A 16,356-nucleotide genomic window follows, 5' to 3' on the forward strand; every position below is an offset into this window, starting at 1 on the left:
GGTGAGTGCCGGTGTCCAGCCTGCCAAGAGCGTGGCAAACAATTGGCGCCAAGCGTCGCTCTCGGAGAGAACTCGTTCTTCCACTCGGGCGCGCGGCCTTCCAGCGGGTGCTCGGCGCCGCCGCCCGCCCTCGCGCTCGCACGTGTCCCCTTCCAGCGGCTCCAGCGGCGGCCGGCGGCGCTCGCAGACGGCAGACCGCGCCGCCCTGACACGGCGGCCGCAGCATCCTGCGTCCAGAAGCAGCTACCCGCACACTCGCTATGGACGCCGGCAGGAAGCGCACGCGCGCCAACCCGCGCAAGACGGCCAACCCGCTGTCCGTGCTCTGCTTCTGGTAAGTCGCCGGCCACCGGCTACCCGGCAGCTGCTCCTCGCAGCTCTCGGCGGTACTGCGCAAATTTCACGCACTATCCGAGAGGTGCGCTGCGGCGCCGCTCCCACCTGCACTATAGACGTTCAGCCGTACCATCCGTATTCAAGTGAGCACTTATTTTATAGACATACTACGACAAAGGCGTCTGAGGTAAAAATGGTTTCGGAATTCTTCAGATGTCTCTATTACCCGTGCGTGTGAAGTTACCAGCGCTGAACGAAATGAACACGGTGGAAGAAAAAATACAGACCGTCCGTATCCTGTCTCAAAGCTACTGAACTAACTTCGATACTAACAAGTAGAGGATTCGGGAATATCTTGTGAGTATTTAATAGCCTCTTTGTTACATCATTACCCTCCTACAAATCAATAATCAGTAACTGAAATCAAATTAAGAATAAGTAGTATCAAAAACCATTTGCAAAACAAAATCATTTTCAAATGCAAATTATTGCCAGTTACACAAATTATCAATTTCAAGACAAGAAAAACTGATAAGACGTTATAGAAACTAGGTTGCTTTGCAAATATCACGTATTCCGAGGTAGAACTTCTTACGTACGAACTACTCCTTAACTGTCCACGCGTTACGTAACTACTTCTAAAAGTGTTCTGTAACTTGCTTACCAAAAAACTCTGTAACTAAAAATGAACTATATCCTCCAAATAGCTTTAACATATAATACAGCACTTAAACATGTAGAACTCGTAATATTTACAAGCGCTGCACACAACACAACCTCATCAGCCGCAACAACAAAAACAATAGATAATGCCGGGAACTGCTTACGGCGGTCCCCATGTGATTCTAAAGTCACCCATTAGACTGAAACACAGTCCAGGAAACATCATGTGTCCCTACGTACAGTGTCCTCCAGGTAAAACACTCTCCCCTACGATATCATCGAATGGGCAGCAAAATACAGTGTGACTTCCACCTCGGTTTTGACACGTGTGCCGCTTCTCGCATCTGTTCCATGACATCTCAAATTACTTTGGCTTTGTTAGTGGACGTTACGGTCACAAAATTGCACCAGAGCAACAATGCATAATTACCAGTGATTTTGGCAGCTAGAAGCTGCGAACATTCGAGCATTGCAGAAACTTTTTCCATCGTACATTGTGGTGCAGTTGGTAAAGACCGGTCTTACATTCGGGAAGAGCAGGGTTCTGGTCGCGTTCGGCAATTTTGATGAAGTTTTTGCCGGCCGGTGTGGCCGTGCGGTTAAAGGCGCTTCAGTCTGGAACCGCGTGACCGCTACGGTCGCAGGTTCGAATCCTGCCTCGGGCATGGATGTGTGTGATGTCCTTAGGTTAGTTAGGTTTAAGTAGTTCTAAGTTCTAGGGGACTGATGACCACAGAAGTTAAGTCCCATAGTGCTCAGTGCCATTTGAACCATTTTTGATGAAGTTTTTCGTGCTTCCACAAAGCCGTTTCAGACTGATGCTGGAGTCCTTCGTTGATTTACTCATGTATCCTAGTTCATAAGCGATTGCTTTTTCTCTTCTCTTTTCTTTATTTCTTCTTTCCCTATTAAGTTATCTTTCCCACGTGCTAGCCCTGTTTTCTATGTCTTGATGATTGAAGAACTTCGCACTAGTGTTCGTAGCAGATACAGAATCAGTTCTTCATTTATACAGCGTACTGAGGGAAAAGAATTAAATGAAATGTCGTCATACTACCCGAAACCATCTGAAACAAAATTGGCAGTGAAGAAATTTAGTGATTAGCGAATGTTGTAGCAGTTCATAATTTGATCGCTAGTATCATCTGAAATATCTCCCATTTTTCCTACAAAAATCTGCCAAATTACATCGATATGCTTTTTAAAGGCTGTACTTACTCTAAGCATTTCTCTGTGGTGGAAATCCCCCGGATGGTTCGAAGTATATGCTCGTATTAAGAGCGTCGGCTTACACATCCGGGTGTTTCTCTTTATGCCACGTAATGGCCTCAGAACCTGCGATAGAGGCGCCTCATCTACTGGAAAGATTGCGAAGGTCTGGTTACAAAAACTCCAACAGACATTTCCTATACTGCTTGTTAAAATAGATTCCCTTGAGTTTTGGCAAGACTCTTCCGAATTTAGAAACACTTCCAGAGACTATGTCCACTGGCAATCAAGCTCACTAGCGAGTGGCTGATTTATTTATGACTGTCCTACATTGTTACCTACATCCTAAAGCGTAAAAGTTGTTACACTTGTAGCTTGGACGTAACAAAGGTGCGTTTCGTTCGAAAACTCTAACACTATTACATAATTGTTAAGCAGGTCTATATTTATCTCTTTTCAATATTCATTTTTCCTATTTTCTTATGTTACTGGGAGTTCAATACCGTTTTGCCCTCCTTTGGCGAGACAGATAGAGATAGAACACTGTAGATGAATAACATACATAAATGGCAACAGTGGAAAAGTAAGGCTTGCGTTCTGCCGTGCTATGGTACCTTAAATGACTTGATGCTAGGCGATTTTGCGCGTGTAGCATCGTACTAGTATTAACAACAAACCTTGTTAATTCAAAAAATGGTTCAAATGGCTCTGAGCACTATGGGACTCAACTGCTGTGGTCATAAGTCCCCTAGAACTTAGAAATACTTAAACCTAACTAACCTAAGGACATCACACACATCCATGCCCGAGGCAGGATTCGAACCTTTAGTAACCTTTGGAATGTTAATCTTTTTAACAATTGCTGTATCAACGAATTGGAAATGTCCTCTATATATTAATTACAAAGACATGCATACACTATTAATGTATTAACTATCACCACTCACGCCCACTTGCTTAAGTGACTTTACAGATGCAACGAACCAAAGGCGCGGAAATATTATAGAACCCGTGGTAAAATCGAAACGAAGTTTCATAATAGACACAGCCGACAGTTAAATGAGATCCGACATTATCGATTCAAAACATGCCTCCCTCAAATTGGATTACAAGATGAAAAAATTTAAAATTCTTTAATATGCGTCAAAAATGAAAATTATTTTCCCAGTCATCGTAAAAGAAATAAAATGTCTCAAATAATTATTATAATAATTATTTTGCGTATGCTTTACATTACGTAATTTTATCCTTTGTCTTATATTTCGTAATCCATTTTCTGTAATGTCTCACATTTACAGTTCAGAACATCGAAAACTTGTAAATCAACTTGAATTGAGTGTAAAATTGCAATAAGCCTGAAACAAATAATAACTATTTTCTTACTTCTAAAGGAACCCAGAATTTCAGTTATGCTAGACTGTTCAAAACATACTGTACTTTTGTCTATGTGCACAAAAACTAATTACTACTTGAATTTCGGGGAGTTCATTGAAGCAAGGAACATATCCTATTCGTCGTAGTCTCATTGCTTTGCAGTTTCAGTACCGCATTTCTCTTCGCCTAAAAGCTCGGCGCCCGTAAAAGGTTGAACGCAAAGTGCTTCACATTAGTTTTTATTGAAGCATGCTTTCCAATACTAATCTAATCGTTCTCAATCTTTATGCCTTTGTGTAGGTAGTATCACGAGAAGTTGCTTCGTTACACAACACACCAGCGCGAACCAATAGTCTTAAACGGTTGCGTAAGCACCAGCCAGATCCTTTACGTAAAAATGAAGAAAGCAACTGAGAATTCTGTACCATTCTGCACACTCAGATCCTTATTGGTCTGTTTCGTAAGCCTACTTGCTATTCTGCTATAAACTAGTAGTGCCTAGGTATATGAAGCAAAATTCTTTCATGTTCTTTTTTTTTTCCACGCAGATTCAGTGTCTGTCCTGCTTGTATCAGGAGCAGTTAACAAAAATTTTAGGAGAAGAACACTTTCTATAAGTTAAGTGTGTGTTCACATTGATTGTAGGCTTTCATTGTGCCTCTCGTCTACTAAAAAAAGCATGGACTAGACAATTTGCACAATGCTTGGAAGAAATAATAATAATAATAATAAACAACGATATATTCAAGAACAATATGATTAATAAAATCAATAACTGCTGACGTACTGTTGGAAGAGTTGCCAAAACTTCATGTATTTCTTTTATATTTACTGTAACAGTCTCAGCTGCAATGAGTCACACTTGATAACTAGCTTTGCTCAAATGACAGAAGCCACGGAATGTTGTCACAGATATACTTTAGCGCTGTTCATTTCATTTTGGAACTTATGACTACGTTCTTTTTAAAGAATTTTGACCTTTCATAACTCGTGTTTTACACATCAGAAAATTATCATCAAAGGTGACAAACTAGTTATTAAACGTGACTAATAATTACAGCTGAGACTGCTACAATAAATATATTAATGATTATTAGTATCAGTCGAAAAAATAATAGTAATAACATAAAAGCGGCAGTGAATGGAAATAAAGGAGAACGAAAGTAGGATTATCAGATACGGGGATAGTGGTCAGACTGAAAGCCATGTTGAAGAATGAAAGATAGTAAACAGCAGAGGGAAGAAGAAAATTTCGGAGTCTTAAATGTTTTATTCAGTGCGGTGTTGAAGGCAACATAAATTTACTTCTGAACGTACGTACATGCGTAAACTGTTCATTGCCAGATGTCGCAAGAATATACAGGATGAGGTTCGTGTGGTAGGGGGGAGTGCTATACCTGGAGGATAGTGTAGCCAGGAATACATGACGCTTCCTGATCGGTGTTTCAGTCTAGTGACTGATTTTAGCATCACATGAAGGACGTGTTTTGTGACACATGAGATTTTGTTTTGTGCAGCGTTTGTAAATATTACGAGTTCTACACAGTTCAGTGCTGTAATTATTAAAGCTATTTGGAGGATATTTTTAAGTCTTCAGTTACAGAGTTTTATGGTAACTGAAATTATATATTTTTAAAACCAGTTACATAATACGTAAATGCTTAAGCCATACGTCGTGCGCCATCTTGTACCTTAAAACGGAAGAAGATCTTCTACCATGGAACACGTGATATCTGCGAATGAACCTAATTTCTTTAATGTCTTAACAATTTTCCCTGTTTTCAAAATGGAAATTTGTGTCAGTTGACAAATGCTTCTATTTCAGTTTATTTAACTGGTTTTTGATGGTACTTCTTCAGTTGATTTCACTTAATGATTATTTGTGTGTATTGGATCAGTAACGTAACACATAGACTATTAAGTACCGTATTAACAAGATTTTTCTCGATTGCAGTGCTTTTTAATCTCAATAAAAAAAATTTAAAATTCTTCTGGGTCTGCAGCATTATATATGTCTTGTAAGGACATCATGTGTGCATTAAGCCAAAACGCTGCTTTGTGTAACAGTTGTTATTATTGTGACTTTATTTTCATTGGCTATAGGCCTATTTCGGCTCAAAGGCCACTTTCAAGCACTCTGCAACATTTAGATCGTATATCTGTGAGTTTACGTAATAAATAATTATTTTGTACTTTTGACGTAAGACTTACTTCGATATTAGGTTGTTGACGCTCTTGCTGTCATATATCTTACTTGGTTCGTTTTTAAGCAAAGCACAGACGAAATTATAAATATCTCGTTAAGTAATATCTCAGAAATGGAATATTTCTTTGTTGGCCAGTATCGTAAAGATCTTGTTAACATTTTGCAAGTTTGACAGCTTCGATTTGTCACCGATGTTACATGGTTACAGATTTGTTTTTATAAATCTATGGAGTTGTATGGCAGTAAAATCTTTGCAGGTGTATATTGGTGTTCGTTTTATGAAATTATCCGTGGTCAATAATTTCAATAAAATTATCAAAATAGTTTTTATGTTTTAAATCGGTATGTTCGTTTAAAATTTTTTCTGGATATTTGCGGGTGTGTATATAGATTTCTATCTCTTCCAGAAAGTTCAATATTGCGCCTTTTGGTGTTATGTGGAGAATTTGCATCGACTTTTCAATCTAGTTTATGTTGTGATTTTCAGTTTTTACATGGTTAAATAATGTAGATGGGTTTGTGTCACTGTTTCTGGTATGTTCTCGGTATCTAATTTGGAAATTGCTGCTTGTTTGGCCTATATATTTGTTGCTAGACACAAGATCATGTTGTACCTTGGAACAGTTTGCCACATTTGGAAAATGTATTTTTCCCGGAGTAATTTTTGTATTTCAGAAAAAGACTGCAGCACACTTAAAGCAAATGCTATCATTTAGAAATGGAATAAGAAGATATATTAAACTTCTGTTCGGGACTGGCTAGAGACAAAAGTCAGAAGGATGACAAAAGACCAAGAGTACCAAGAACCGAGGGCGAAATTTAAAACGTACGCAGAAACTGAAATACATATTTATATAATACTGCAATAATTATATCGTGATGCCGATACTGGAGAGGCGATTGACAGGCACAATAAGGATGAAATAGCTTCCACCTTCAGCTCCTCTGCAAAAGGACCTCTGTATTTTGACACGGCGTGGGCAGCGGACGTTGCCTGCACTTGCCGCCTTAGGCAGACCCGCTGCCATGCTTACGTAACTGCTGGCGTGAAAGGTGAGCTGCAGTTTAACGATTCTGTACGCTGCATCACTGACTCATAACGTGTTCCTGCCAGCTGAAGCTCGACATCTCTTCATTCTAGTTTGTTGTAATTTCAAACGAGGCTCCTACAAACTTATATTTCATTTTCGTCTGTGCTTCGCTAGTTCTCTGAGGGGGAAGCGTGCATTACCACTGACGACAGTCTTGGACGGCTTTGGAAGCTGTGTTACGTAACGTATATTCCAAGTTCTTATGGAGTGAGCAAGGGGAAAAACTGAAACGTAAACTGAGACAACTGTTCGTCGAATCGAAACACCAGCTTTTCGGCCGTAATCAAAAAGTCTGTCCTTCTCATTTACAGACATTAAGTGTGACCAAGTTAGTACTTTGTTTGTTTGCTTAAAAAGCAGGTCGGGTGGTCAGAGGCGGCGAAGGTCAATCAATTTGTCAACGGCGTAACACTTCTTGCCAATTTATTCATTTAGTTACGTAATTACAGTTACATAAGAGTGATAATTATTAGTTTCATGGACAAAACTCGTGGGAGATGAACATTGAATATTTCGAACGAAACAGGCTTTCTTATAGATATTCGTGCAAGAACCTGCAATAACTTGCAGTTTTTCGTTCAATTTATCATCATCATGCTGCATCTCAAAACATCGACCAGTTGAAGTGACGCAGTAGTTAACCAGTGGATCTTATTCGCGAGGAATGGGATACACGTTCCCCAAATCACAGCATAATTTAAACCTTTCAGAACCACTGGCTACAATTGTGTGCATTAAATTTTACTTGATTTAGCTACAAGAAAAATATTTTTCATCGATGGAAACCTGATGCACATGTTTGTGAATTTTTCGTTTTTTCGTAGTGAACAAGTGCTGCCACCTGTTATGCATCAATGTAAAAATATCAGTAAGTGAATATAGTACTGCTCAGCATCTTGTGTTCATCAGAAAACATTTTATTGTTGTTTTTTACGTGGTAATTATTGAATCATCAGTTTATTTATGATACCACTGATTACTTCAAAATCAATTATTTTAATCCATAAAAATTATATTTTGAAACATAGATACATGTATATGTACAAGTATTACTTGTAAAAGCATTAAAACATCATCTATGAGCATGAGAGCTTAAAAAAGAGTTCCCACCCTCCAGCAAAATTTTGGTCTGAAAAGGTTAAGTTTTCCTGGATTTTCATAAATCACTGAAGGCGGTATTGAGATGGATTCCTGAACCAGGCACTGCCTTTTGTTTTCGTCACTTGTTCAGTCCAATATCGGCCGCCTTAAACTCTGCACTTCTGCGCTTCTTTTTCATAACTTCGTGATGATCCGTAACATCTGCACAAATGAAGCGATCTCCAAATGAGAGGGAGAGTGGTAATATATGCCACGTGTATTTCTTAACATCTTGAGAAAAACGTGTAACTTGCAAACTGTTATACTTTCAAAGTTTAAATTCGGCGAATTAATTGTCATTCGTGAACTCCTTAAGTAGCCAGCTTATTCGACGATCTGAAGCCGTTGTCAGTTTCGAAACTCAAAGGGAAGGGAACAGTGAAAAAATACTTTGTAGCGTTTTTATAGCACGTACATCTTTCGTAATTAATAATATAATGCCCCGTTTTATCCTTTGAATTAACAATGTGAGAACGTAAGTGGTTACACAAGTTGAGGCATTATGGTGATGGTCCTTTTCTTTCTTTTACACAAAATCACTGTTGTGGTTCTTTTCTGCAGGTTTTTGTTCACACATTTCGTCATCCACATCTGTATTCACATGTTGAATCACTTTGCTGTTTCCGATCACATGTCTATAGTAGTGCATACTAGTATCCTTTACCCATTGCGCTCCAAAACGGTTCACCAACGTTTTCTGAACGTCAACCACCTTTGCCTCTGCAACAGGAATGCTAATTGGCAATGGGTTTAGGTGCACAGAAGACCCTGTTTTGGATTTCTCTAGGAAATGGATGCCGAGGTTCTTTCCCCGCGTTGCTTGGGCTATGCTTTGTATCAGTTCCCGTACTCTTCATCTTGGCTGTCAACACACACAGTACTCAGAACTACAACTCACAAAACACTGTCTGGCGCCTGCTCTAACATCCTAGAAGCAAAGCAGTTAGGGTGCCGTGGCCTGGCACGAAACATTATGACTGGTGCGTACACGATGCAGATTTTGAAACGGGAAAAAAATGGAATAGTTCTGTTCACTTTGTAGGGGTTGAAACTCGTTAATACTGGTTTATTTCCTTCAATAATAATAATAATAATAGTCTTATCGCAGCCTCCTCGGTGATCTTTGGGGTCAATGCGTGACCAGGGAAAAATCATCTTAATAGTGGTAGTTGTCCGTTCCCATCAGCCTAGTAGATGTATTGTGTAGATGATTACAGTTGGTGCTTGCGTAATGTAGTTTTCTCTGTTGTCATTGACAAGAAGGTCACGATTGAGAAGGAAAAGTGTAGAAACAGTTGTCGACACTTACAGTCTCTCCAGATGAAGTGTGAGGCTTGCGATGAGGGTAGCGTGATCCGCTTCAGAGAGGAACAGATAGGATAATACGTACGACCAAAGGAAAATAAAATCTGACACATTAAATACAAATGTATACGGTATAGCTGTGATAAAATTCAGGAAACACACACACACTTCACGCACGCACGCACGCATGCACGCGCACGCGCTCGCGCGCGCGCGCGCGCGCGCGCACACACACACACACACACACACACACACACACACACACACACCTACATTTTACTTGGTCGTGCTGTCGGTACCGCCACTCGAAAGAGGAAGTCAATTTAATATTCTCACTCGACGTACGTATCGCCATTAACAACAAAGGAAACGCTAAACGAACGATTTGGTACGTACCTTTCTTCCCCCATCCCAAGAAATGATGCGATATATGTTCCTTGTACCACAAATATTGCGGTCACTTCACCGTCAAGTGGCAAAGAGTCATGACAATTTAGTGACTTTGGCCACAAAAGCGAGTTACTCGTTTCTGTTACTTTCGTGCAGAAGATCAATTACCAGAGTTCATAATTTAGGTTTTAAGGCGAATTATCTTTCGCCCCAAGGTACTTGCTTTTCTCACAATTTACACAACGACGAACTCGTAATGGCTGTATATCTGAAAACAGGCGCTGCTGCTGCCCGAAGGCCAGACAGGGCGTGATTCAGACAGCAAAGACGGATTACAATTCCGCAGACGTCTACGGCTGCTATTACACTCGTGAACCCTCCGTTGCTGTCCGCTCGCTTCAGGAGCGGTGCTAACTGGGACAGCAGATTGCTGTGTTTCTCAACAGAAATGCCGCTTCGCTGACTCCTCGCAGATGCACCACCGGTGCGTACAAGGTACGGAAAGGCCTTCAGCGTAAGCGATCTGTGTTAATTAGTACGTGCAACAGCAAAAGCAAGTTCAGTGCTGTTTTTACAGACAGCGGCGTTCACAGTCCACCCCTTTCTAGCCTCTTACGTAGAACATGCCCGAACAGTTATTTACCATTTGAAGTACCTGTGCGGCTGGTCCCGGCGGAGGTTCGAGTCCTCCCTCGGGCATGGGTGTGTGTGTTTGTCCTTAGGATAATTTAGATTAAATAGTGTATAAGCTTAGGGACTGATGACCTTAGCAGTTAAGTCCCATAAGATTTCACACACATTTTTTTTTGAAGTACACACGATTAATACGCTTAAAGATGTCAGCACAAGGTTTTCGACTAGTTTAGCTATGTGACGTGAGGCGTGATTAATGATTACATTTACTGGGATACTATCGGTTTGAAGCGTTCTCGGTAAATTCTCCAAAAGAAGATTACTGTGATACAGTGATTTCTAATGCTTGTTGTGAAATGTGTTGTATAAATATCCTGAACAGAGTAAAAATTGTACGAACAAATGAAACGCAGTTCCAGTCCCGTTAGTCGATATTTATCTGGCCATGAGCTGCAGTGTGTCGCAGCCTTGGCTTTCGCTGTCAGCGCCTGTCCTGAATATTACTTCGAAGTACAATCCAAACATGACATGCAGGGCGTCACTGAACTCATATTTTCAATAGCAAATGAATATTAAAAAAAAAGAATTCATAGCCTCATAACAAAACGAAATATCACGGGTGATAAGAATTACGACTTCTGAGTTTTCGAAAATGTAATACTAAGACTAAATATAGCTTTTCTCACTGGTTCATCCAGACTTGTCTAAAACTATGTCTCCATCACCGAGTCATGTCTCTAGAGCAGAGTTTCCCGAACTGTGAAATCTCACGGTTGATAAAAATTTCAACTTTTGACTTTTCTGGTATTCCGCGGGAAGTTAATAAGTGTTCCGCGGAAAACTGTTAATAACATGCCCGTTTTTCTGAAATTTTGAGGATACTAATTACCTTTTTAAATTTTATTCTGATTTCTGTGTTATTAATTATAATTTAAAACTGAAGCAATCACTGCATAAAACACATTTTTATCATTTTCAAAATTTTTATTAACGTTCAAAATAAACAAGGAGAGCTGTCAGTGTAACAGGATTCTCGAAGTGTTCCGTCAGAGGTTGGGAACCTCTTCTCTAGAGTCTAGAACGACCAAAACTACTGCAAGTCCGAAAATGGTGGATCTCACTCTGAAATGTTGTTCATGTGACTGGTTGCTCCTTTTGTAGACTATAATCGTGGCGTGGGCTCTGTATGTTACACCATACCTCTGGAACGCTAGGAACAATTTCAATTACATTTGTGACTTACTACCTACACAGAAGAGAGTGAGGGAGAACTATGGAAGTAAGACATCCGTAGTATCCACCGGAGTGTGAAATTTAGTTTACCTCTGGCAGAAACAACGGCTCTAAAACACCTGTGTATCGAATAGAAATGACTTTGGATGACAGATGCAGGTAGATAAGTCCATACAGGTACATGAGAGCCATGTGCTTCAACAATCGCAATGGGTGGGAAGCAATGGCGCAACAATGTTTTGGTATCTTCATCTCAGGGTAGCACTTGCACCCTACGTCCCCAACTAGTTGTTGGATGTATTCTAATCTTTGTCTTTCCCCACACTTTTTACCCTCTGCAGTTCCCTACAATACCATGGAAGTTATTACGTGATGTCTTAACGCATGTCCTATCATCGTGTCTCTTATTCTTATCAGTGTTTTCCATATGTTCCTTCCTTCGTCGATTCGGCGGAGACCCTACCTTATCTTACCAATCCATTTGATTTTCAAAATTCTTCTGTAGCACCACATTCGAACGCTTTGATTCTCTTCTATTTCGTTTTTGTACATTCTCAGAAATTTCTTCCTCAAAATAATGCAATTGTTTGGTATCAGTAGACTCCTCTTGGCCAAAAATGTCTTCTTTGCCTGTGTTAGTCTGCTTTTTATTCCTCCTAGCTTCGTCCGTCTTGGGTAATTTTGCTTCGAGGATAGCATAATTCCTTAACTTCTCTACTTCGTGGTCCTCAGTTTTGATGTTAAGTTGTTCGCTGTTTTATTTCTGCTACATATCAGTACCTTTGCCTTCTTTCGGTTTACTATCAGTGCATATTCTGTGCTCAATGAACTGTTCATTCCATTCAGCGGATTCTGTAATTCTTCTTCATTTTGGACTCGCATTCGGGAGGACGACGTTTCAAACCCTTGTCCGGCCATCTTGATTTAGGTTTTCCGTGATTTCCCTAAATCGATTCAGGAAAATACTGGAATGGTTCCTTTGAATGGGTACGGCCGACTTCCTTCACCATCCTTCCCTAACCCGATGCGACCGATGACCCCTCTGTTAGGTCCCCTCACCCATATCAACCAACCAACCAATCTTATTCACACTCAGCGAGGGTGACAACGTCATCAGTGTATCTCATCACTGAAATCCTTCCACACTGAATTTTAATCCTACTCTCGAACCTTTCTTTTGCGGGAAGTGGCAACCAAACGACTATTCGAGTTGGTGTGTAGAATCTATGAGACTGGCGACGTACCAGCAAACTTTCGGATAGATATGATCCACAAAATGCCGAAGATAGCAAGGCCAGATAAGTGTGAGAACTATCGCACAACCAGCTTAACAGCTCATGGATCCAAGTGCTGACAAGAAAAATATGCAGAAGAATGGAAAAAAATATTGATTATCAGTCAGATGACATCAATTTGGCTTTCGGAAAGATATAGGCAGCAGAGAGGCAGTTCTCGCGTTGCGATTGATAACGGAAGCAACACTGAAGAGATATCAAGACCCGTTCATAGGATTTTTCGACCCACGGAAAGGGTTTGACTCTGTGACGTAGTGCAAGATGTACGAAATTTTGAGGAAAATGGGAGTAGTCTTTGGGGAAACACAGGCAAAATACAATATGAATGAGAACCAAGAGGGAACAATAAGGTTGGAAGACAAAGAACGAAATGGTCGCATTAAAAAGTATATAAGACAGAAGTGAAGTCTTTCGCCTCTACTGTCCAATCTATACGTCGAGGAGGCAACGACGGGAATAAAAGAAAGGAATTAAAAGAAAGGTAACGCTTTACCGGATGTTTGCAATGGGGGAGAGATCTACAAACTTAATGGCCAGGGCAACAGTCAAACACGTTCTGTGTCGAGACACGTTAGGACAACATGTAGTCTTACGTTATCTTGTTGGAAGATAATGTTACAGAGACTTCGAAGCTAGCAAACAGTCACGGCCTGAACAGGTCGGAAATGTAGCACCTGCTTTCCAGATTAGCAGCTGGTCGAACCACAGGTGTTCGTATTGTGTACCCAATGACTCGATGCAGGCCAGTCCATTACAGGGATGTTATTGTCGTGTAACCACTCCGCCACAGGCAGTGCATAATGAAAAGGTGCTCGATCGTGTTGAAAGATACAATCGCCATCCCCGAATTGCTCCTCAACAGTGGGAAACAAGAAGGTGCTTAAAACATCAATGTAGGCCTGTGCTGTGATAGTGCCACGCAAAACAACAAGGGGTGCAAGTACCTCCATGAAAAACACGGCCACACTATAATACCACCGCCTCCGAATTTTACTATTGGCACTACACACGCTGGCAGATGATGTTCACCGGGCATTCGCCATACCCGCACTCTGCCATCGATTCGCCACCACACAACGTTTTTCCACTGTTCAATCGCCCAATGTTTACGCTCCTTACACCAAGCGAGGCGTCGTTTTGCATTTACCGGCGTAATGTGTGGCTTATGAGCAGCCGCTCGACCATGGAATCTAAGTTTTCTCACCTCCCGCCTAACTGTCATAGTTCTTGCAGTGGATCCTGATGCAGTTTGGAATTCCTGTGTGATGGTCTGGATTTATGTCTACCTATTACACATTACAATCCTCTTCAACCGTCGGCGGTCTGTGTCAGTCAACAGACGATTTCGGCCTGTACGCTTTTGTGCTGTAAATGTCCCTGCACATACCCGCTTCGCTATCGTTGGACGTAGGGATGTTTAGGAGTGTGGAAATCTCGCGCACAGACGTATGATACATAGACACCCAATCACCTGACCACGTTCCGCGGAGCGCCCCATTCTGCTCTCTCACGATGTCTAATGACTACTGAGGTCGCTGATTTCGAGTACCTGGCAGTAGGTGGCAGCACAGTGCATCTAATATGAAAAACGTATGTTTTTGGGGGTGTCCGGATACTTTTGATCACATAGTGTACATGTAAACAGTGAGCTATCTGTGTACACTTGAGCTTCGTCATTTTGTGAGTGACGTAATTGTGTTTGAAATGAAAATTTTTGGCAGCTGTATGAGTTGTGGCAGGGTTAATGCTTGTTTACATCGCTGCATAAGGCAAAAAATAAAATAATAAGAAATGTGTTTGGCTTCGTGAACGGATAAAGAAAGGGCCTCAGCTCGGTTACTCAGCGACCTTGCTTTACGAAATTGACTAGAAGACGTGGAAGTTATTTCAATAATCTATTCTACAATTTGTGAATGGAAAACACTATTGTGCCGTTTTGAATAAATTAACCTTGAATGAAGAATTCATCTTTCCAGATTTCTGTACCCTTTTCTTCTCTCAACTATTTTCCTCGAAAAAGAATCGGCCAACTTGAACCAAGGGATTTTAGTCTCGTTGACGTGGCTGTTCCTTGCCTGTATTGTTCTTAATTCATTTGTATATGTACTCCTAACTGAACGAATATTGCACTAAATCTCAGATATTTTGTACCAATCCATGTTCAGATCACGTGCGACAGCCTCGAGCGCGGCAGCACGTCGCTGGTTGCTTTCGTAGTCAAAATCATTAAAATCCCACAAACACCTATGAATAGCGTCGATACCCAAAATGCGAACAATTTTCTCCCTTCCCCGCATCATGTTCCGTTTTTTTCACACACGTGATTTCAATGTTCATGCAATTAGTACAGCCAAAGTTGAAACAAGCCGAAAATGTTTAGTTTCGCCAACGAGTTGCGCAAATGTGCGCCGCGCATGCGCGGTGGCCGGTAGCACAGTTGCGTGCAACTTGGTGTCGTCGTCGAAACTAGGGTTAATGTTCAGCTGTCCTACAGCGTCGCCCCTCATTTGAGTGCAGCGCCCGGAGCATTCACGTAATTGTGTGAAACAGTCGAAACTGACGTTCTTTGAGATGCTGTTCAACATTAGCTTGAGCCGATCGTTCGCGTGAATTTCTGCTCGTTGTCGTTTTGTAGTAGCTTCATAATCATAATACCAAGTACCGTCATCCCTCAAAAGTTTTTGCTTTTCAGTCAAGTCGCGGCATGCGACCACGTGTCGCTGTTTTCGCTCAGGAGTCGAGTAGTGCGGGACAAACTCTGCGAACACTTTTCTCCTCTTTAAACCATTCTGGAGAATGTCTTGAATATCTGATGTAGAAAAGTTGCTCAGTTGCCACGTGTGACACACCGGTGTTGACACTCTACGATCGTACGTCCACTACTTAACACTGTTGCTCATAACTGAATGGTCGAATGCTCACCTGTTGTTTACAACTGTTAGTTCAAACTGCGCTCGTAGTTCCTACGCTGACATAGCTTATACTCCAGAAATACGAGAATCGGTCTCGGAAGCTTTTGGACGGACGGTGTAGAATGTAGATGATGTTACATAAACTTAACTCGTGCGGTTGCGCTGAGTGCTATCATTTGCGTGTCCAAGAATGTTGCATACTTTAGACGAAAATTTCAGGCTCTTTGCATGCCGCTTTCATGTTGTCGCTATTTTAATGTCCAACAACATATATTAGTGATGATTACTCCTTCATTTAAAAAAAATCTTGAGAAGTTCCTACGGGACCAAGCTGCAGAGGTCATCGGTCCCTAGGCTTACACACTACTTTTTTTACACTCCGTCTTCAATCCACAAGTGGCCCATCGGTACCATCCGACCGCCATGTCATCCTTAGCTGAGGATGTGGATTGGAGGTGCGTGCGGTCAGCACACCGCTCTCCCGGTCGTTATGATGGTTTTCTGTGACCAGAGCCGCTACTATTTGGTCGAGTAGCTCCTCAATTGGCCTCACGAGGGTCAGTGCTCCC

The 16,356-nt window shown here is 41.3% G+C and overlaps 1 protein-coding gene across 1 annotated transcript in view; it reads left to right on the plus strand.

The window, feature by feature from the left end:
• The first annotated feature begins 213 nt into the window (after positions 1 to 213).
• The window catches only part of LOC126455701 (ATP-binding cassette sub-family C member 4-like), a 285,023-nt gene continuing 268,880 nt past the window's right edge, over positions 214 to 16,356 (plus strand). The window contains exon 1 of the mRNA XM_050091469.1: positions 214 to 334. Within this exon, the coding sequence (XP_049947426.1) occupies positions 261 to 334 (74 nt within the window). The 5' untranslated portion in view covers positions 214 to 260. The remainder of the gene's footprint in view (positions 335 to 16,356) is intronic.

The sequence above is a fragment of the Schistocerca serialis genome, chromosome 2 (assembly GCF_023864345.2).
Source record: "Schistocerca serialis cubense isolate TAMUIC-IGC-003099 chromosome 2, iqSchSeri2.2, whole genome shotgun sequence".
In the NCBI taxonomy this organism is placed as follows: Eukaryota; Metazoa; Arthropoda; class Insecta; order Orthoptera; family Acrididae; genus Schistocerca; species Schistocerca serialis.